Source organism: Rhinichthys klamathensis, unplaced genomic scaffold (assembly GCF_029890125.1).
Source record: "Rhinichthys klamathensis goyatoka isolate OS25496 unplaced genomic scaffold, OSU_Roscu_1.1 h1tg000731l_1, whole genome shotgun sequence".
Classification (NCBI taxonomy): domain Eukaryota; kingdom Metazoa; phylum Chordata; class Actinopteri; order Cypriniformes; family Leuciscidae; genus Rhinichthys; species Rhinichthys klamathensis.
In genome coordinates, this window is record NW_026607144.1 from 570,098 (window position 1) to 594,198 (window position 24,101).

At 37.2% G+C, this 24,101-nt stretch overlaps 1 protein-coding gene across 7 annotated transcripts in view; it reads left to right on the forward strand.

The window, feature by feature from the left end:
- LOC130077347 (MAP7 domain-containing protein 1-like) overlaps positions 1-24,101 on the forward strand; it is a 43,369-nt gene that overhangs the window by 16,447 nt on the left and 2,821 nt on the right. The window contains exons 2-18 of one of the 7 annotated variants that reach the window (XM_056242557.1): positions 1,483-1,677; positions 3,335-3,406; positions 3,722-3,742; positions 7,166-7,329; positions 7,579-7,687; positions 10,163-10,267; positions 14,585-14,704; positions 15,281-15,423; positions 15,980-16,110; positions 17,108-17,346; positions 17,518-17,800; positions 18,619-18,778; positions 21,438-21,542; positions 21,668-21,718; positions 21,806-21,854; positions 21,979-22,057; positions 22,168-22,385. In XM_056242557.1, coding sequence (XP_056098532.1) covers positions 1,483-1,677; positions 3,335-3,406; positions 3,722-3,742; positions 7,166-7,329; positions 7,579-7,687; positions 10,163-10,267; positions 14,585-14,704; positions 15,281-15,423; positions 15,980-16,110; positions 17,108-17,346; positions 17,518-17,800; positions 18,619-18,778; positions 21,438-21,542; positions 21,668-21,718; positions 21,806-21,854; positions 21,979-22,057; positions 22,168-22,385 — 2,244 coding nt within the window. Of the gene's footprint in view, positions 1-1,482; positions 1,678-3,332; positions 3,407-3,721; positions 3,743-7,165; positions 7,330-7,578; positions 7,688-10,162; positions 10,268-14,584; positions 14,705-15,280; positions 15,424-15,979; positions 16,111-17,107; positions 17,347-17,517; positions 17,801-18,618; positions 18,779-21,437; positions 21,543-21,667; positions 21,719-21,805; positions 21,855-21,978; positions 22,058-22,167; positions 22,386-24,101 lie in introns of those variants that run through there. The other 6 variants (XM_056242558.1, XM_056242561.1, XM_056242559.1 and 3 more) reach the window with 6 other exon arrangements.

Below are 24,101 nucleotides of genomic sequence, written 5' to 3' on the forward strand. Positions count from 1 at the left end.
AGAATAAACATATTTAGTCAGCTGTTAAATGAGCAGTCACTACTGATCCTGTTATTTAATTACATTCATGCCACGATTATCCAAACTCATCTGAGGGGCTGCAGTCATGTATTTCTACAGTATTGCATTCGGCACTAAATCCATTATGGGGATGGGGGAGGGTTTAAGACTTGCATTTAACTAATGAAAGCACTAGTTGAAAGATATAGCCTTGTGGTTAAAGACCCTATGAAGTGGCTTGGCTAGCGCATGTTGATAATGCTAATGTTGACATTAGTGTAGCGAGTGATTCCTCCCAGGCCTCATCCACACCTTTATATTCAGAGAAAAGAGATACACAAGAGGCTAATGATTCTCTGCTGTGTTTCTCCTGGGAAAATCCTGCGGGAGGGAGATCACAGCATATTTTAGGTATGAGTAAAGTGTGAACAGGATGCTAATGCCCTATTAATGGGGGTGAAGTGTTTTGTTAGCGAGAAAGCAGAGATCATTTCTGCATAGTGAATCTAGGTGAAAATCTGATACTGTCTGCATGCTGGACACGTACAAAATGCTGTATTAACATTCATGCAGATTCTTTGTTGATACACACAAGCCCTTAAAATTTTTCTGTAGTCGTCAGGGAGTTATGCTCAAAATCATGATGTTGTTTAATAATATATATCCTGATGATGGTAACCATAGTTTCAGTATCTGCATATGATTACTGCTTTGCACAGTTTGTAGATGATGTAACATCTAACAACGTCCCATAGAGATTTAAGGAGGGACACAAGAGACCAAATTATCCCTTTCCGTCATAAAGAAACTGAAATATACGCTACATAAAAATGTTAATAACAATAATAAAATAGTGTAATAATAATTATACATAAATATATATACATTTTTATGATAATGATGATAGTCAGGTCACATTTATATAGATCTTTATGCAATACTGATTGTTTCAAAGACGCTTCACTGTAATAAACAGGAAAATAACAGTGTTAATATTGCAAAATTTGATTATAAAAACGACTTTATTCAGTTGTAATGCGGCTCTACACAAGACAATAGTGTCATTATTCAGCTCAATCTAGTTCATCAATTATGAAACAAATTCAGTTCAGTTATAAAGCAGCTAGAAGACAACATTGATATTATTAAATTAAATTAAATAACAGTGTCAATGTTGAAAAGTGCATCAATTATGATGCAAGTGACGGCTAGTCAAATGACGAGAATAGTATTTTGCTGGAAACTATTGTTACCCTGGTAAATCTTTAGTTCATTTTTAAAGCGTGATTGGAGTTTTAATTCCTTTTAGAATTAATTCCTTTTGAAGTTCTTGCTAAAGTTCTTGTACTCAGACTGCATGATATCAGGCTAAGATTAGCTAAAAGTGCATCGTTTCCAGTTTCTTTTAATCCGCTATAGAGCTAATTCTGTTTTATCTCTTCATTGTAAGTAATTTTCTTTTTTTTTTTCTCTTTCTCTCAGTTCTCACATCTCCTCCAGAGACGAGTGGCACTCTTCAGAATGAGAATGAGCTGGACAGTGAGATCCTGAAAGCTGACGACACAACGGTCACAGACTCATCCTTCATAACAGACCCACCCTCAAAAACAGAACCAATCAGATCTGATGCAAGAGTCAGCACACCCGGATCCAGTCCCAACCCACCGGCAAAAAAAGGTACTGGGAAGGCATCTCAAAACCTGTGTTTCATTAGCTTTCTGGTATTGGTTTATTGGATATGTCCATACATATCCGATTCATATGCATCACGATCTTGTTGTGGACTTACAATGGCCGCCACGTGCGCGTGATTGTGAAAGGGACCGTTCACCCAAAAATGAAAACTCTGTCATTAATTACCCTCATGTCGTTCCAAACCCATAAGACTTACCTTCATATTCGAAAACACAAATGAAGATCGCTTTGATTAAATCTGAGAGCTTTCTGTCCCTCCATTGACAGTCTACGCAACTACCACTTTGACTCATTTATTTACAAAATTCATATAGTAGAAGGATGAACAGAAGAATGAAAGAGAAAATGTATTCGAGGAATCCATCTATACACTATCGGCATTGTAGACCTCATGCATGTGAACATCCATCAGACTGACTTTAGAAAGACCCTTCTAAATACGTCCTAATCAGACGGCCGTGGCGTCAAGCCAAGTCATTGTTTGTGAAGAGGGCGAGACGTGGAAACCCGGCATGGCCGTGCATCAAAGCAGGGAGCGAACCTTGGGGTGTGTGTGTTTGGGGAAGGTTCGCTGAGTGTTCTCGAACTGTCTCGAGTGTATAAGGCTTAGTCAGGTCCTTTTGATGGTGGGCGCGGGACAGACTGGTTGCCATAGCAACAGTTCGATTCAAGTTGCATATATTTCATTACAAGGAGGACGTGCTTAACAAGAGGAATTTATAGATGAAACACTGTTGTATGCGTCTTAATTGAATTGAGCATCCTTTACCTGTGACTGTGTAACTCGCCACATTTCTCTTCAATGCCGTGGGTTAAACCATCTCTGCAGTTAAAGAGCCGGAGTCACTCTTATCTTGATTGAATCAGCTCATTCCCGAGGCCAGGAAGAAAATGGAAAATGTCAGTTACAAGCCTCTAATTTACCAGGAAAGAGAAATGAAGAAGAGGGGGAGCTTGAGAGACAAATTACTCAGCATATGTCTTAGGTATCATGTCGACCAGCTCTTATCAGATTAAAAGCGCCATACTTTACACTTTTTGAAGCATTTTACATTTAAAGTTGACTTAGAATGTCGTCATTTATGCTACGTTTCTCTCTAATCCTTAGAATCACACAGGTCTTTGTTACTGTAGCTTTTATTTATTTATTTATTTTTATTTTTGAAACAGGAAAAATAAAATTCAGCTAATTTAAATTTTTCTGTCAAAATGTGACAGCACTGTGTCAGCATTAATATATAATATCTAACAATCAAGCAAAGATTAAAGATATTTCATATATTATATATATATATGAATGTTTACTTGAATAATTGATGCACTATTTAACTAAATTGTATTTGTCCTATCGTTTATAATTTAAGATATTTTTTATGTTATTACTTTTTGATATTTATAATAATATAAGAATATTGTATGTTTAAAATATTATATTTATAATATACATTTATATTATTTACAATATTTAACATTTTAAACAAAGAGGTTTTTTTAGCCCAAACTTCATGGGTATTGACACTTGAAAACTTGGTATCTCTACAACTATTTGCAAACAGCATTCTTATGTCATTGTCAACTTTAATGTAATTTGAAAGCTACGGAAAGTACATTTGAAAGCTTAATCTGCTTTTTTTCTCAGCAGATGGGATGAGTTCGGAGCAACGACAGAAACAGGCCAAAAAGCGACGAGAGGAACGGGCCAAATATCTGGGTGAGGCTTTATAAACACAACTTCTGTCCTGCCCTGTTCTAATGATGTGGTTATACCTCACAAAACATCTATCTAGTAGCGATTGAAGTACATCAAAATATATATAATTAGGGACTATTGAGACTACAGAGTGAAGCCAAATAATAGTTAACTCAATAATACACCATTCGTACACAGTTTGCAATTAATGCAACTTTAACTGCCAATACAAAGCCGACTAGTTTCTAATGATGTTCGGTGAAGTCAGCAGCATCATGTAAAGTACAAACTGATGTGACTGACTGATGTGCTTGTGATTTGTGTTTACTGCTGCAGACCAGCGAACCCAGGAGCAAGGTAAGATACGTCACAGGATCAATCATTTGATTAAGTGGATCGTTTCCATTTATTTCATGGCCTGTGCTCTTTGGGTCTGTGCTCTTTGTTTTTCTCATTTGGTTGCGTCCAATTTTCTTTGTCCACAATTTCATAAACCATTAAGGAATAGTATATTAAATATACCTCATATGCACAATAATACTTTATCCCTGTTATGTTTTTCTTATTGTTTTCCTATTGTTGTGTTTCCCCTGTTTCCTATGATTATGCATTTTATTAGAGTTTATGCTCAGTTACAAGAAACTACCCATTATTTTTAACATCTATAGCAATAGCTCAAGAACATATGTCATCCCATGCTACAAATGATTATGAATACATGCATTTTTCATCATTCCCATGTGCAGCAGCTTTCATAAATCAATGCATGTGTCTCGTATTCTCCACTTTTAACTATCTGATAGATCCCTGCAGGCACAGGGTGAAAAATGTGCCATCATTACAGTTCATTTAGCCATGCCCCTCTCTCTCAGATTAGCTGTAATTACTTTTGCCATTAGCATGATTAGCCTGCTTGGCTATCAGCTCACTTTTAGCTGGAGAGACTCAGATAAACCTCAATATCTAGCCAGTTGTTTATCAGGTCGACAAGTCCAGTCATGCTCCACAGCTGGAGGCTTTACATAAAGGGTTTATTGTAGTTTGGGACGAAACATCTTAGCTTGACATATGCTGTGTATACAAAGAGATAAACCTAGCTGTTAGAATGAAGCGAGTGTTGTAATGCCGGATTGCTGCTACATTGAATTGCACTGAGAATAAAATCTATTTTTCAGTGCAGTCGCACTGTCATATGGCATATTGTATGAAACTAATAGGATTAGTGAGCGTGTTTAGCTCGCTAGCGGTTCACTGCAGCTGAGACCAGTGGTTTATCGTGAAGGCTGAGATCATCTTATTTTGAAGGATATAAAACAGAATTGTTATATCATTTATAAAGGACCGAAGGGTTTTATGTAATTGGATTTAGAGTAAGTCTACTTATTCGGAGCACAAACCACATCTCTGCCACACAGTTTTTAATAGTTTGCGATAAGAGACTATTTAAGTTAATGTTAAAAGAAATTTGTGAATCTGAAATTTGTGGTACAATATTTTTATGTAAAAAAAGTAATATAAAAGAAATAAGGCAATGCGAATATATGTGAATATACACTCACCGGCCACTTTATTAGGTACCCCATGCTAGTAACGGGTTGGACCCCCTTTTGCCTTCAGAACTGCCTCAATTCTTCGTGGCATAGATTCAACAAGGTGCTGGAAGCATTCCTCAGGGAGTTTGGTCCATATTGACATGATGGCATCACACAGTTGCCGCAGATTTGTCGGCTGCACATCCATGATGCGAATCTCCCGTTCCACCACATCCCAAAGATGCTCTATTGGGTTGAGATCTGGTGACTGTGGAGGCCATTTTAGTACAGTGAACTCATTGTCATGTTCAAGAAACCAATTTGAAATGATTCGAGCTTTGTGACATGGTGGAAGTAGCCATCAGAGGATGGGTACATGGTGGCCATAAAGGGATGGACATGGTCAGAAACAATGCTCAGGTAGGCCGTGGCATTTAAACGATGCCCAATTGGCACTAAGGGGCCTAAAGTGTGCCAGGAAAACATCCCCCACACCATTACACCACCACCACCAGCCTGCACAGTGGTAACAAGGCATGATGGTTCCATGTTCTCATTCTGTTTACGCCAAATTCTGACTCTAACATCTGAATGTCTCAACAGAAATCGAGACTCATCAGACCAGGCAACATTTTTCCAGTCTTCAACTGTTCAATTTTGGTGAGCTCTTGCAAATTGTAGCCTCTTTTTCCTATTTGTAGTGGAGATGAGTGGTACCCGGTGGAGTCTTCTGCTGTTGTAGCCCATCCGCCTCAAGGTTGTGCGTGTTGTGGCTTCACAAATGCTTTGCTGCATACCTCGGTTGTAACGAGTGGTTATTTCAGTCACTGTTGCCCTTCTATCAGCTCGAACCAGTCTGGCCATTCTCCTCTGACCTCTGGCATCAACAAGGCATTTCCGCCCACAGAACTGCCGCTCACTGGATGTTTTTTCTTTTTCGGACCATTCTCTGTAAACCCTAGAGATGGTTGTGCGTGAAAATCCCAGTAGATTAGCAGTTTCTGAAATACTCAGACCAGCCCTTCTGGCACCAACAATCATGCCACGTTCAAAGTCACTCAAATCAACTTTCTTCCCCATACTGATGCTCGGTTTGAACTGCAGGAGATTGTCTTGACCATGTCTACATGCCTAAATGCACTGAGTTGCCGCCATGTGATTGGCTGCTTAGAAATTAAGTGTTAACGAGCAGTTGGACTGGTGTACCTAATAAAGTGGCCGGTGAGTGTATATTGCCTTATAAAAATAGATTTATTATTCTGTCATCCATCTATCTATCTATCTATCTATCTATCTATCTATCTATCTATCTATCTATCTATCTATCTATCTATCTATCTATCTATCTGTCTGTCTGTCTGTCTGTCTGTCTGTCTGTCTGTCTGTCTGTCTGTCTGAAAAAATGGCATTACCAAGTACCCTGTCCAAACAGTTTACTGACACATTACCATGGTACTTCTCTTTTTACTTTACTTGTCTAAAAAGATGTTAATCAACAAAATACAGAAACATTTTCTCTGTGTTCAGATTTTTGTCATGTTTGTGTTCAATCAAATTGTGTTCAAATCAGTGCTTCTCATTCACATATAGCTTTTGTGTGAATCACAGCTCATCTCTTTACTGAGTCACTGCATTTCCTGTGGTATAAAGCGGATGTGCTTTTGAAATGAAACAGGGTAAAGTAAATACAGTGAGTCGCCCCACATGGATCTAAAGCAATGTTGTGAATGGAAGCAGTTCCCCTGTGTTTGTATTCCTCAACTCAAATCCCATCTGGACTGCTGTGTGTGTGTGTGTGTGTGTAGACTTAGTTATGGTTGAGGGACTGAAAAACAGGAAATTCCACAGTGTGATGTCTCGTGTGTTCCTTAAATCGGGCCTGTGAGCAGAATGCATCCAGCTGCCGCTCAGCGTGCTTGGGGTTTTAAATAAAGAGCTTTGATTGGTTTTTAATTGTTTTTGAAGTCAAACTGCTGAACACACAGAGTTATTAGCAGTTTAGTTTTTCCTCAAGCACTGATTTATAAATTTAAAAAGTATTCAGTGGTGATTAAATCAACAGCTATGAGTGAGATTGCACAATTGTGAATGATAATTAATGTTAAATTAACGTAAAACAATCAGTTCTGATTTCCAAACAATAGCTAAGATATTCACATTTTTATATGACATATTTATAATATCTAATTATAAATATAAGAAGCAGTAGGCAGCATCACCCAAAGACTCTCTCTCTTCTCTTTCTCAGCGGCGAAGAAAGCTCAGTGGCTGGAGAAGGAGGAGAAGGCACGGCGTTTGCGCGAGAGCCAGTTGGAAGAGCGGAGGAGGAAGTTGGAGGAACAACGACTGAAGACAGAGAAACGAAGAGCTCTGCTGGAGGAGAAACAGCGGCAGAAACTGGAGAAGAATAAGGTGTGGAGACGCCATGTGCTCAGGAAGGGAGGGCTGTGGGAGGACAAACCAGCTGCAAACATAATGTTCATTGAGCAAGTGACTTACAGTATTGCAATGCAAAGCTTGTTAGGTCTCAAATTCAAAAATCTGATGAACTAGCCTACCGAATTAATTTCTGTACCAGGTATATAAGTGATTCAGATTCTTATTAGGTGAAAAAAGTAACCAAAATAGGGTTCATCCTTGTGATCCTCTTTTTCTCCGCAGGAAAGGTATGAATCCGCCATAAAGAGGTCAACCAAAAAAACGTGGGCTGAGATCCGTCAGCAGAGGTGGTCATGGGCCGGCGGCTTGAACCAGACCTCCCGCAGAGAGAGTAAGTGTTGTTAGTCAAACTTTACACTCTCATACAACTTTAGAAGACAAACTAGAGTCATTATATCCATCTTAAACAATACTCAGGAAGGAGAAGATAACCTGATATGAACTTCTTGTGTTGACACAACATTGTTTTTGACTTCAGCCGTGTTTGTTCTGTGTCAGTCAGTTTGAGTGCTGAGATTTTACTGCGGTAGATGGTTAATAGGCGTCACCATCTGGTTATGATTTTGTTGATCCATTTTAAGTTCAAATAGACATCAAAAAGTGAGGGAGGAAAATCATCTTATGATGGTTTCACCGAAAAAACTGGCTAATCATTGGCATCAACATCATTTCTATGGTTTATTTTTATGTTTTACTATGGTTTTTGTATGGTTTATATTCTTTAAAACCATTTTTTCTGGGGTTGTAGTAGCTGTGATGGATGTATGTAGGCAAACGACTGTGATATCATCTCTTTCTCTTGCTAAGATGTGATTTTCTCCATATTATTAGACCAAGAGATGTTAGTGTGGGATTTTAACATCACATTGATGGGTGTTGATGTGTCTACTGTATGTATGACATTGTGTGATTATAACACAAATGATTAGAACTTTTTCCTCTAATTAAATGTTGATGTGTCGTCAGTAACCAGTGTGTTACAGAAAGTGATGCCATGTTGGATCACTTTGTACAGTTCTACCCTGTTGAAAAGACCAGATCAGACTTATACATTTCAAGTATGCTGGTTGGAGTTGGTAATGATGGATGACCAACATGTTTTTCATGGTTAAGCTGGTTGTGGACACCAGGATGCCATGCTAGAAAACATCATCCATAAAAAAAACACATGCTGGTGATAATGCTGGTCTTATCAGTAGGATAGTGCTGATTTACCTGGATAGTCTAGTTTACACTACTGTTAAAGAGTTTGGGGTCAGTAAGAATAATAAAGAAATTATTACTTTTATTCAGCAAGGTTGCATTAAATTGATAAAAAGTGTCATAATGTTACAAAAGATTCTATTTCAAATAAATGCTGTTTATTGAACTTTCTATTCAACACAAAATTCTGAAATAAATGTATCAAGGTTCCACAAAAATAACTGTTTTCAAGATTGATAATAATAAGAAATGTTTCTTGAGGGGCAAATCATCATATTAGAATGATTTCTGGATCATGTGACACTGAAGACTGGAGTAATGATGCTGAAAATTCAGCTTTGATCACAGGAATAAATTACATTTTAAAATATATTTTATTTTAAAATTAAAACAATAAAATAAAATATATTCAGATATTTTAAATTGTAATAACTTTTTTTTGAAAAATTACTGCTTTAACTGTATCAAATAGATGCAGCCTTGGTGAGCATAACAGACTTCTTACAAAAACAAAAACAAAATCTGGTAACACTTTACTTGAAGGGGTGTGCATAAGACTGACATGACACCTTCATAACCATGACATGAACTATGTCATGAATATGAAGTAGGGTTTATGCATGTTTAGGACAACTGTCATTAAGTGTCTTTCGCTCAATAATGACATTTTGAATGCAAATATGACATTGTTTAACATTGTCTGACATTGTTTGACATTGTCTTTGTTATGACACCTTGACATAAACCATAACATCATGACCTGTCAGTGTCTTTGTCATGACAACTTGACATTAAATTAAGTTAAACTGTCATGTGGTTGGTTTTGACATTGGCTGTCATAAGGCCATTATAACTGTGTCATGAATATTTTTTGTGACCTCAACTACAGTGGTACACATTGAATTTGTCATTAAACAGTTATAATGGCTTCATGACAGCCAATGTCAAAACCAACCACCTGACAGTTTCATTTTAACCAATTTTAACCAGTTTCTTAAGTTTGATTATTAATCTGCTAGGTCATGTTTATGACAGGTTGTGTTGTCTTAGTAATGTCAAGTTGTCATGACAAAGACACTAACAGGTTATGATGTATTGGTTTATGTCAAGGTGTCATAACAAAAACATCTCAAACAATGTCATATTTGCAGTAAAAATGTCATAATTGAGCGAATGACACTTAATGACAGTTGTCACAAACATGCATAAAACTTCCTTCATATTCATAACATGTGTCATGTCATGATTATGAAGGTGTCATGTTAGTCTTATGCACACCCCTTCAAGTAAAGTGTCACCAAAAATCTTACTGACCCAAACTTTTGAAACTTTTGCTAAATATTTACCTACTTTGGTCAGTGTTCATATGCCTAAAACTTAGTCATCCTATTAAAATGGTTGTTAGCATTGTATGGAATTTAATGTACATCTTAAATGTACGATCATCTTACATGATCACAAGTTGATGCAAGAGTGCCCCGCCTCCTCCAGCTCTCCCTCCTGCAGTCTGCATGTCCCTCCAAGAGCTCCAGCTGTGCGCCCCGTCCCGCCGTCACTCACGGGGTCAGTATGAACGCTCTGCTCTCTGTGTTGCGTTCTGCAGGCAGATGCTCGGCCTCCACGGTCAACCTGCCGCGGCAGACGGAGCCTGTGATTAACAACAGGCTGTCCAAGTCCTCGGCCACGCTCTGGAACTCGCCCTGCAGAAGTAAGAACGGAGCGGCGCCCGCGTTTCACCTCCCTCCAAACCCTCCGTCTGTTTTTTTTTTTTTTGGTTCTTCAGTTGTGTTTTCTCATGAACTACTTTTGATTTGCTCATTTCTGGTGGCCTGCTTGCCTGTGCCTGTGCCTGGTGATCGATGGTCATTCTCACACCTTTCTTATTCACTTCCCCACCCCACAACCCCCCGTTCTTGTGTTGCATCGTGGGTAATCTCTACTTCCGTGCACTTTTTGATCAGCGCTCACATTGTTGCATCATAATCTGTGATGGTTATTTATCTGTGGTCCAGTAAGTGGTGGAAATATCTATTTTTATTTCATTTCTTTCTTATTTTTGTGTTCCAGTCATCATTTTCGGTCTGTGGTGTGGGTCGTGGCGCTGGTGGTGGGTTTTTTAACCTGAGTGTGTGATTTGAAAGGCTGATTATTTATCAGTGATCATAAAACAGTGGTCTGGTAACTAAGTTAGGATACATAATATAATATGTGCCACTTTAATTGACTAATCTGATCTTAATCAGTTCAATGGATTTATCGATTTATATAAATAAGTGATGCTGTGCAATAAGTATTCGTAAAAGGTATCCGGCTGTGTTCAGATTGTAATACTTGCGTACTGCTTACTGTATACGGCTCATCATACACTGTATACTAAAGGATGGGAATGTGACAGAATTTATTGCTCATTCCAAATCCATGTTTTTTTGTGTGTGTGTGAGATAATTGGGGTGAGTTAAAAAATTACTACATTACTGTTCAAAGTTTGGGGTCAGTAAGATTGTTTAAAAATTTTGAAAGAAGTCTCTTATATGGAGAGCCACACACGACATGCAGAGGAAAAATTTATATTGTGGCCTCAAATTAACAATTTGTTTCCACAACTCACTAATACGTAAGAATGTTTTACTAATTCGTTCCCTCGTTTTGCTAATCATGTCCACGTTGTAATATTTCGTTCCCTTGTTATAGTTGAATCAAAGTGAGGAAAGTTACAAATTTAAAAATTAATTCAACATGGCCACGATTTAGTAAGAGGAGGGAACAAATTAATAAGTTGTGGGAATAAATACTTAATTCATGGCCAAGATATATATATATATATATATATATATATATATATATATATATATATATATATATATATTGTCCACATAATAGGCTCTCAAAGGCTGCATTTATTTGATCAAAAATACAGTAAAAACAATGTTGTAAAATATTTTTATTTTTAAAATATTAAATACAATTTAAAATGTTTTCTATTTGAATATATTTTTAAATAATTAAATCCTGTGATTGCAAAGCTGAATTTTAAGCAGCCATTAATACTGTGCTGCTTAATATTTTTATGGAAACTGATACATTTTTTCAGGATACTTTGATGAATAGAAAGTTCAAAAGAACAGCATTTACTTGAAAACATTTGTTTTTGTAACATTATAAATGTTTTTACTGATACGTTTGATCAATTTAATGCATCTTTGCTGAATATAACTATTAATTTCTTTAAAAAAAAAAACAACTTTTGAATGCTATATACAGTATATACTAAAGAAATATGTTTAGTATAGTGTTTAGTATGAAGAAACACTAATCAAGTTAGTGCAATCAACATCTGAAAACATCATTCAGTTCTAGTCTTCTAATATAGCCTATATATATTTATTTAAATATTTATGATACTGGTTAAGAACTGTTTCTAATTTCCCATCCCTACTGTATACTGCACGTTATTTAAAAAAATATATTATGTGAAACAGTATAGCATTATGCAATGCTAAACACTCACAAACAGTAGTATGCTACATTTTATCAGTATGTTAACGTAACAGTTATTTTCCACATTTTTAGTCCACTCTTGTTGGTCCAATCAAATTAAAGACAAGAGGTTAAAAATCATAACACTCATCATTCTGCAAATGGAAGGTCAGTTTAAGCACATTGCATTATATACACAGCAAAAGTAGTTTTCCATCTTGATATTCTATGCAAATGGATAATAGCATACTAGTATAAATGCTAGAACCTGCAGAGATAGTAGTAGTATGGTAGTTATTCTGAACATAGCCATATTTTAAGTTTCTCTCCAAGGAAATAATGGGTTTTCTAGAATGCTGACATCCACATACAGCAGAAAGTACCAGTGATAAGTCAGCAAAACTGCAGCTATGCAGATGTGTATAAATCAACATAATAACAGCATTGTGCACCGCATGGCAACTGTGTAGCTCATGGTCTGCTCTTATTTCCCTGTCATTAGAGATGACCACTCAAAGTGCACTTTTTGCTGAGATATAATATGTAATATTTAGGTTATGTTATATTTAGCTGCAGTCTTGTGAGACTTTCTGACCATTGAGGTTTATTTTTTTTGCAACAAGCTTCCTGGAAATACTGCTAAATATTGTTTTCATAACATATCGAATGAATATAGTTTAGAAGCAGGAGTTTATATCCTAGATCGTGATCAAACCTTCTGTTACAGTAGTTCAGGCAACAGCACGGTTTGCCGCAGTGGGGGAGAAAAAAAGGCAGCTGTTGCCTAGCAACGGCCAGTGACCAGCCGTCACGAAATGTTGTAAATTTTCTCGTGTTGCTAAAGTGTCAGATCGAAACACCACCTCGTGGCTATATTGAGAACAAGGGTCTGTTTTGAGACACAGTATTGTTTTAATGCTACGTGTTTGCTACATTCGGAGTGTGTTTCTGCCTGTTTGTGCCCAAGTGTGTGTGTTTGTAGCAAAGGAGCATGGGAGAAAACGAGTGTTATCGAGACCACAGATTCATTTCTTCATCACTTCACTTGTTTTTCTCATGTCTGTAGAATACTGTCATTCAGTCATCTCTGTGACAGCCCAAACCTCATTTTAATGTGCTCTCAGAATATTAACACTGCAGCATCCCATAATTCCCAGAGTAAAACCAGTTTTAACCCGACTTTGAACATATGAATACTCTAATTATTCTGCTTTTAGAGTGCCGTTCGTCTAGACATGCAGTTAAATCATGCAGAAAATTCACAAATGAAATCTCTTAAATAGTGCAAATGTTTCTCCTGGAGAATACTGAGATTAAATGGAGAGCAAAAAATTACTCCTGAGAAAAAGACTGATATTTGTCTCTTCTAGAGGCTGAGAAAAGATCTCAATGGTGTCTTAAACTGTGCTCAGACTTGCAGAGAATACTAAAGTTTGCGATCAAAAGATCTCAATATGAACTCAAACTTGTCTCATCGTATTTTTGTAAGACTAAATAATCGGAGCGATTTACACAACCATTCAAAGGTTCAAAGTCAGTACGGTTTTTGAAAGTAGTCTCTTATACACATCAAGGCTGCATTTATTCAATCAAAATTACAGTAATATTATGAAATTCTATTTTTAATACATTTTAAATTGTAATTTATTCCTGTGATCAAATCAATCATTACTTCAGTCTTTAGTGTCACATGATCCTTCAGAAATCATTCTAATATGATGATTTGCTGCTCAAGAAACATTTATTATTATTATCAATGTTGATTCTTTTTTTATATTATTACATTATACATTTACAATGATTTTTTTAAGAATAGAAAGTATTTGAATTTATTTTAAATGGATTTTTTTAACATTCTAAATGCTTTTGCTGTCTCTTTTGATCAAATCTATGCATCCTTGCTGAATAAAATTAATAATTTCTTTAGAAAGAATCTTGCTGAAAATGAACTTTTCAATGGTAATATATATAAATTATCGCTCTTTACTTTTAATATGTCAACGATTGACTCATTTGTGTCTACTTTTAGTTCTTACTAGACATTTTAAGAGAAAAATCTTAAATGAAACATGTATTAGAGCTCCATTTTGTCTCCTGATTTATGAAAGAGAAAACTTTGAGCAATAAAGCATCAAAGTCTAACATACTTAAACTTTAGTTACTGTATCGTTGATTTAACCAGCATGAGTAAGATTTCTGGTTAAATTCACTAATTAAGTTGAAACGTCAAGTCCATTGAAGTTACAATGAGCCAATAAGCAAATAAAGTGTGTGAATGTGTGTGTAAAGAAGTACAGCAATCACAATATCCACAGTAGTGTAGATTCTGTGTCTTGCAGGAGTCCAGATAGAGACATCACTGTCAGTGTTCACTCGATGAAGGGCTTGAGAATTCCACTTCCAGTAACAGCCTCTCTGATTGGTCAGGCTCCTCGTTACTGGATGTTACAGCCAGCCGATTGGCTGGACGCTTGCTTCGGCCCTTTGTCGAGTGACCTGCGGTATGTTGTCCACATGTGCCGATGCTAACAGCTCCCTCTTGTGTCAGCCCGCAGCTTGCGTCTGAGCCCGTGGGAGAGCCGGATCGTGGAGCGGTTGATGACGCCCACTCTTTCCTTTCTGGCTCGCAGCCGGAGCGTCGCCACCCTCCCGAACAGCAGCGACCCTCGTGAGTTACACAACACACATACACTTAACATGTCAGGAGCTTAAGGTAATGGTTATACACACCACATACTACAGGCACACACCCATGTAATGAGTAAAACACACATCATAAACAAGCCTCATTGAGGGCAAACAAGCAATTGCTCTTATTTGCTGAAATCAAACAAGAGAAATAAATCGTGCTTCCATTGTAAATATTATTAACCTTAGTTCAATGTAAAGCAGTTTTCGTTTCTAAACGGTAACTATTTTCTTCTGTTTGACCTTAGTATGTGTTTGTCTAATGCATACATTAAAATGTATATCTTTGCATCTGATGGAATTGCATTTTGTCTTTAAGATCTCAAATGAAAGTACATACATTTCAGACCATATCAATTACTATTTCATCTGTATTATTATGTTTAATTCAACAAGTGATGTCCAGTTGTCACTGCAGAAATAAATATAAAAATTTATATTTTGGAATCTCACCAACCCTAAACGCTTGAACAATAGTGTATTATCTCAATTAAGTATGTAATGTTTTGAGCATAATTAAGTGACTGTCTGTAAACATCTCTGTGTCTGATCTCAGATCAGTGTTCCCGCTCTGCGTCCGTGTCTCCTCTGACGCCCTGTTCCCATCATCATCCTCACCAGCACAGCGCTGAACGCTGGAGGGTCTCGGCCAGCACTCCTGACATCACACAGCGCGCGCACAGACGCAACTCCACTCCGGTAAAACACAGAAACGCAAACAATGCAGAAATATTCAGAAAAAAAATGCTCATAAACACTACCGTTCAAAAGATTGAACAGCTTGAAGATTTTTTTTTTATTATTTTTTTTTTTTATGAAGTCTCTAATTCTAAATTTAAAATGCATTAATATTGTAAAATGGTATTACAATTTAAAATAACTGATTATATTTTAATGTATTAAATTGATATATTTTGAGGGTAATTTATTCCTGTGATCAAAGCTGAATTTTCAGCATCATTACTCCAGTCTTCAGTGTCACATGATCCTTCAGAAATCACTCTAATATGATGATTTGCTGCTCAAGAAACATTTATTATTATTATCAGTGTTGAAAACAGTTGTGCTGCCTAATATTTTCATAGAAAAACGTGTTTTTTCAGGATTAACTGACTTTCGATTAACTTTAATATATCTATTAATTTACCTTTTAAAATAACTTAATGATATTAATAATATTATAATATTTCTCAAGAAAAAGTCCTGGTTTTCATGATTTGACTCCTTTTAATTATTCATCAATGTTTTCCTCTAGTTTGAGAAGAAGAAGAAAGAAAAGAAAGACAAGGAACGAGAGAACGAAAAGGAGAAGAGCGCTCTTTCTAAAGAAAAAGTGGAGAAGAAGAGAAAATCCCAATCCATAACCAGAACAAAAACAGAAGCCAGGTGAGTCTCTCTCTCTCTCTCTCTCTCTCTCTCTCTCTCTCTCTCTCTCTCTCTCTCTCTCTCTCTCTCTCTCTCTCTCTCTCTCTCTCTCTCTCTCTCTCTCTCTCTCTCTCTCTCTCTCACACACACACACACACACACACACACACACACACTCACACACGCTCTCCGAGCTCTAAGCCGCTGCAGGTTAAATACTGTGCGCTCGCGAGCCGAAGAGAGGCTCTGATGTGATGCAGCCCAGCGGGGCGTTTGGCAGGCTGTTCGTTTTTATACAGGCCTTTGTGTTCAGTTGCTTTGTGGAAAAGTGATAAATTAGCCATTAAAGGATTAAAGTTGTACTCTTATTATGGCTGTCCATGTCCTGCCTGATTATTTACACTCTGATTATTTACACTTGAGTCCAAACCAGGCGCCAAGGTCTCAGTGTAATTTGTTTCCTCACTGAAAGTAACACAATCCACATTATAAGTGATACTTGCTAAGGCAGGCATCACTATTATTATTGTTCACTTAGGGTTAGTGTATATACTGTGTGTGTGTGTGTGTGTGTGTGTGTGTGTGTGTGTGTGTGTGTGTGTGTGTGTGTGTGTGTGTGTGTGTGTGTGTGTGTGTGTGTGTGTGTGTGTTATATTATAATTTTTGAGGTTCATTTCTAACTGGAAATAATATGTTTTGGTCTATATTGGAAGGTTCTTCATCTATTCTCATTTAGGTTATGAAGCTAAAAACAGAGCTTCATCACCTAAATAAACTACGAGAGTAAATTAAACAAGTTAATTTGCTAAAAGTACTAACTGAAAATAAATAACTTAAAAACTTAAAAAAAATAAACCTAAATACAAATATCAAAACTAACAAAAATTACAAAAGCACATAACTAAATAAAATAAAAAAGCAAAATATCAAAAGAATGTAATGGAAATCGGAATGAAAATACAAAGTAAGAACATATTTTTATGTTGGGATGTGTTCTTAATTCTCTTCTTTTTTTTAGCCCAAATATCAAAGCTAAGAACAGAGCTTCATCACCTGCGACGCCCAGGAGTCGCCCCCTCTCCCCCAATCCAGCGGTGTCCTCCAAACCACCCTCATCTTCAGGCCGGACTCCTCCTGGCACCAAGACCCGGCCTAAACGGGCTCAGACCCCCGCCCGCATACAGGCCCCCGCCGTCGCCGCTGTCGCCGTGGAAACCAAGGAGCCCCGTCAGCCTGACCCTGCCAAGGACACAAAGAGTGAGTGTGATCATCATGACGACCGAAGCTCTCGGATAAATCTGCATGACGGCTCAATGGTTTTCAAGGAGCCCAGGGCGACTTTTATAGCTTTAATATGTATGAACGAAACGCAAGTGCTTTTAAGGATTTTACTCTTCTTGATGCATTTTTTTTTTTTTTTCTGTTTAGCTGCTCCGAGTGTTCCTGACATCACTGTCTCGTCTGCTCCGGCCACGCCCATCACTACCTCTGCACCAATCACAATAGCTCCTCAGACACCAGAGGTGGCCCATGTGGCCGCCACTCCTTCTCCATCGCTCTCTCCTGAGCCCGGCCCTCCGACCGCCAAGCCCACAGCTGGGACCAATGATCCAGAGGAGGCGGGCAGGGTTTTGGCGGAAAAGAGACGTCAGGCACGTGAGCAGAGAGAGAAGGAGGAGCAAGAGAGACGAGAACAGGAGCAGAAGAGCAGGTTAGTTGATTATAGACCGAGTGGAGAGTGTCAGTCTTGCATATCAAACATAAAGCCCGGCCCACTTTTCAAAGAACCGCTCATTTAGATGGACTGACATTTACAGTGATCATCACAGCAGAATTATTTTATACTTTATATTTATACTAAAATAACCCTGGTTGACAGAGTTTCTGTTGCTTTTAATGGTGAATTTCCAGGACTTTTCCAGTTGTTTGTGATTATTGAAAAAAAAAAAAATCAAGGCAGATCATAACCGAATAAATTGTGTATTATTATATATATATTTACATTTTGATTGAATAATTTATCAGACTGTAATTTACATGATTTTGTAAAAGATTTTATTACTTTCAGTTACTTAAACATTTTATTTATTTATAAATAATCAGACGGCCCATAAACAATCCATAGGCGTTCCTATGGTCTAAAGGTCTTCTTAAAACTGTTATTTTAGTATTATTGAGACACTATTCATATTTAGTCTATTCATATTTTCCATTTTTATTTTCCATTTCATGCTTTAGTAATTTTGATGTTTCTTATTTGTATTCGTTTTTTTAAATATGTCTATAGTTTTATTTATTTATTTTAGTACATGTTGTAGTTAAAATAAATGAAACTGAAGTGATAGCAGGTTTTTTTTTTACATTTTATATTATTTTCATTTAATGATCATTATTTTATTTTAAGTAATCACAATGTTTTTTTTAATGGGTTCAGTTTTAGTTATCTATAATAACCCTGCTTCTGAGGTGTTGACTAAGAGTATCAAGTGGTGAGTCTCTAGACGCTAACCCTGCCTCGTCTTCATTCAGAGCGCTGCGCGAGGAGCACTCCAGACGTGAGGAGGAGGAGAGGAGGCGCAGGGAAGAGGAGGCGCGCTTCATGGCAGAGCAGCAGCGTCTGCAGGAGGAGAAGGAGGCGCAGGAGAGAGCAAGAGCCGAGCACGAGGAAAACCTGCGTCTGCAGAGACAGGTGAGCAATGCATCATCATGGGTAATGGCTGACATTTATGACAGACTTCAAGTCAAATTCGAACAATGTGCGCTGTGGAAAACCTAGGAGACGTCATTATTTTGATGAACATAAAATGGGCTTTTATATGGCAAACGACAATGATGACATTTAGAAAGCAGATGGACAATGTGTTGCTGAATCAGAATCTACAAATTTGCTCAAATCAGCTTTATTTCTTCTTTTCATACATTCACTCCAGTGGCGCAAAAAGTGGGTATGCGCTATATGCGGCGCATAGGGGCGCAGCACCATGGGGGGCGCCAAAGCGATGGTAAAAAATAAAATAATAATAATTCAAATTTAATTAAAAATATATATATATATTTTGTATTTTCTATATGTAGCTGCTGTTGTGCGTTTCTAAATCATTTCTGTATTTCTTCAATGTTATATAAAATTTTAGAGGACTAACAGGCTAGAGTAGGCGCCCTCATGGAGAAGGGGGGCGGGGGCGCCGTGAGCGCTGAGCGAGCAGGAACGAGTAGTGAGTTGTCGTCGAAAAAGATGGATAAAACGAAATGCTGGGGGGCTAAAAATAGAAAAAGAAAGAGGGAAAAGGTGATGTGACAGCAGCTAAATAAGTGCATGGTGAAAGCCAACAGGTCGGATTTAAAGTGTGACATCCAGGCATAGGCTATCTGGCCATCGGGACTACCAGGAGATTCCCGGTGGGCCGACGTGCTTTTTCGGCCGATACATCTCATACTTTTTTTTCTTTTCTTAACGGCCCATAAAACTCGTACATCGGCGGCCCATTCATTTTTTTTGTGTGTGTTTTTTTTTTTTTTTGCTTACTTGGCGGCGCTGTGTTAGTGCTGGTGTAATGCATTGGTCAAGAAAAGTCAGCGTTAGTTTTTTTTTCTAACACACCGGCCCATGAAACATGTCATGATGTGCTTATATCTTTCAAGTATAGAAATTAGTACAAAACTAATTATGAAAGTTTCTTTTATTTTTCAGTGAATTTGTTTTACAATATATGGCTATAACTATCATGGGATTAATATTATAACTATTATGTAGTAGTGTAATGTAGACAGACACCGTAACTAAAAGAGGTTTGAATTTTTCTTTTGCTTAATTTGCACCCTGAATATGGGAGCTTTTAATTGTGAACTCTCAAAGTGCACCAGACTGCTGAATTTAACATTAAAGAACACAAAATTTTCTTACGGGGGGGCATGCCCCCGAACCCCCCTAGAGGAAGAGAGGTCCACACAGTTTTGCCTAAAATCATCATGTGAGTAGCTATAGTTTAATTGTATTAATAAATGACAATTTTTTACTTATTTTATCTGTTAACTCTCACTCGTTCCTACTCACTTATTACATGCCATGGCACACTTATTTATTTATTTATTTTTATTTGGGGGGCGCAAAAATTGTTGCTGCATACCCCTCTGACACTGGGTAGTTGCGCCCCTGATTCATTCCAAAATCTTTAAAAATCCATCTGCAGCCTTCTGTAAAATCATTTGAATACAAAAGACCTTGAAGGCATCAAGGTGACGAGGCACAGGCAGACAGAAGGGCATTAACGTGAGTGCTTTCATACGACGGCCTCAGCTTGAGTCTTCCGCAGTGCATTAGCAGGCGTTCAGACACGTACACACACGAGAAGGCAAGCCTCCGGGCGACTCTCATCTGCTGCCCTTCACACTCGCCATCAGGTCGCGCAGAGCCCCTCTGACATGAAGCCTGCGTGTGTTCTGGTTTGATCTGATCATGCAGGACAGGCCTAATGGCTCTGTTTGTGGCTCTCTGGACGTACAAAGGTCTGAGCTGCATCAAAAAGGATTTTTTCAAGATCTAAACTGTGACAAGGGAGCAGATATGCATAAGCAGATTAAACTTGATGCCTTGATCTGGATTTATTGGCATAAGATTAAGCTAAATAATTTTTATTTATTTAATTTATTTATTTATATTATTTTATAATTTAATAATTAACAATATACAATTGCATGAATCATTCTTGAATTGACCAAAGTGTGTAGAGAGAGAAGGTTACATTAAAAATAAACCTTTTAAAAATGTTATGTTAAATCCACTATTGTTTTATACAGAAATGTTCTATAGTCTATGCAGTATTTAATGCAATGACATCATATTTTACTTTATATTACAGACGAATTTTGCAGTGTACTTTAATGCATTTATGTCTTTAAATTGTATCTAATCCATTTTCTTAAATGCATTTGTAAGATACTGTGTCTAGGTCAGTGTCATTGTAGTATTATTTTTATACTATTATAGTTTTTGTTAAATTGTTATATATATATAATTTATTTAATTTTTTTAGTTTGTCGCTATGTATTTTTTAAATAATTTGATAGAGATTGCATTCACAAAGAGCAAATTCAGAAATATTTTAGAGCAGATAATCCGCATAAATTGTGTATTAATATAAATTAAAAAATCCATAGGTGTTCCTTCTTAACACTGTAATTTTAGTATTATTGAGATACTATTATAGTTTTTATTCATATTTTCAATTTCATTTTTCAGGGACAAACTGAACTACACAAACCAGCCAAACCTTGAGTGATGTCATAGGGCTTATGGGAAATTTAGAGATGTGTAATGGTTTATGAAGTTTTATTCGTGTCTTTGCCAGCGAGAGGAAGCCGAATCCAAAGCCAGAGAGGAAGCGGAGAAACAGAGGATAGAAAGAGAGAAACACTTCCAGAAGGAGGAACAGGAGCGCCTGGAGAGAAAGAAGGTAAAATGAGAGACTCTTCAAATGCTTTTATTGAAAGAAAATTAATCTCATTGCTCTCTAAGAGAAACAATTGAGTGGTTTCCCTTTTCTGTGGATTCGACTAACATCCATGTTCTCCTTTCTAGCGTCTGGAAGAAATCATGAAGAGGACTCGTAAGAGTGACGCAGGGGTACAGGTGGGACACGTCTGTTTCATTAAGTCTGAATTAATCTCACACACAGAGTAAAAGGAGAATGAACCTGCTTTATTTGTTTCTTTGCAGAAAGACGTTAAGACTCCAGCTCAAGTGAATGGCAGAGTCTCTGACAACGGTAAAAATCGATTTGTAGTATTGTGCATGTGACCGTAACCCTTGAAAAACTCTTTTCTCTATTAAAAATATTTTAAATGAGTTTAAAGGAAAAATACAAAGCTATTTATTCTCTTGTCTTGCAGTAATCCAGAAAGATCCTTCAGAAACTCTCCATAGTGGTGCGACAAATTTCAACCAATCACAAGGAGACGTGAAAATGAGGTAAACAATAAGTTGCACGATTAATTGCATAATTTGAAATGTACTAAATACAGTATTTTGAGATCATATCTAATAGAAATACGGGAATTACACCCATGTTTCTTTCTCAGCTCTGTGTCCTGGGACGCGGCACCCGTCATTAATGGTGTCCAGCCCACCAAACATCAGAATGGACTGTCCTCCAATGGAGAGGCAGCAGACTTTGAGAAGATCATCAAGCTGTCCGGAAACAGTGGGCAGGGTCAACCTGCTGACCCAATCATGGCCTTTGAGGGAGGGGAACCGTTCATGATGAAGGCGGGACCTATGAAACCTCAACATGTGGCTGGTAAGATTGGATATTTTTAGAGTAGATGAGACATTTTATTGAAGTAATGTCATGACTAATTACCATATTACTGTAAAAAAAAAAAATACTGTTGTATTCTTGTAACGAATGCAACAGGGATTTACACAAAATACTCTGGATGTACACTGATGAATTAAATATTATACACTGCCCGGCCAAAAAAAAGTCACTGTTTGGATTTAAATAGGCAAATGCTTAAGAGTCTGTGCTTGGATCATTATTGCAGTGATTATTATATGTCTAGCATGTTATATGTTTGGCAACAGTTCTTCTAACCCTAATCAATGAGTGTGTAGCTTTTCATTTCTTAAACAACCGTGTAGGAAGACACATCATGGCCATATTCCAGGATTCATCAGGCTCAAACTGTGAAAGAATGGTTAAATTCATTGAAAGTCTTTGGGACGTGCTGGAGGAGACTTTACAGAGTGCTGGACTCTTGCATTGTCAATACAAGATCTTGACCAAAAATGTATGCACCTCTTGAAGGAAATAACATCACAACATTTATTTTTCATGCTCCCTCCTAACCATTCTTTCGCAATTTGAGCCTAATAAATCTTGACATTGTCATCCTGGAATACAGGTGAAACTCGAAAAATTAGAATATCGTGCAAAATACAATTTTGATGATTATGGCTCACAGCTATGAAAACCTTTTCACAATATTCTAATTTTGATTTAGGGTTTTCATAAGCTGTAAGCCATAATCATCAAAATTATAACAAATAAGGGTTTGAAATATCTCACTTTGCATGTAATGAGTTTATATAATATATACGTTTCACCCTGAAAGTTGAATTACTGAACTTTTGCACGATATTCAAATTTTTCGACTTTCACCTGTATATCCTGATACTGGTATTATGAAAAAATAAGCTTGTTAATACCATATAAAACATGCCTGTTACAAGCATTTCAAAGCATGTTTATGGATTTTTGGAGCTTGACAGTGTGAAACCCTTTTTCATTTTCATTAAATTCATACTTGTACTGGGTGGCGGGCAAGAACGTCGTTCTCTAGCAACGAAACCCAGTAAACTAATCAAGGATCGTGCCAGGACGTCGCCAGTTTTTATATACAAAAGTTGGTGTTTTGAGGTGTAAACGACATGCCAGATAGTTGTTGTGCGATTGGATGCACTATGTCAATCGTGTAATCTTAACATAAATGTGCTTACACGTTCGCCAGTAGGTGGCGAGAACGCGTTCATCTGTAACTGTTACGTGATTTGATTTGATATGATATGAGAAGATGAATACATGGAGAATGAATGACACGTTACTGTTGTACTGCATCTACTTATTAGGCCTACTTACTTACAGTTACTTTGCATGCATACTATTGTACACTTATTACCATACTACATTACAGCCTAACAGATTGCAAACAGGATAATACGCATTTCGCTGCTCTTGTCTGTTGTCTGATGCTATGTGGAGTGGATAAGCAGGTAGGCTACAATGTTTGACATCCTGCTAGCCATATATGATACAGTTGGCATAAGTTTTTATTTTGCACTACTTATCAAGCTGTCATTCGCCGGCAGGCAGGGTGTACATATTCAGATTAAGACTTCATCACACGATGGAACAGATGTCACTTTGTGTATAGCTGCAAACATAAGCAAACGGACCTTTGCTTGAGATGGTCCTCACTGCAGAACATGAAATCCACGGGGAGGAGTCGGATCC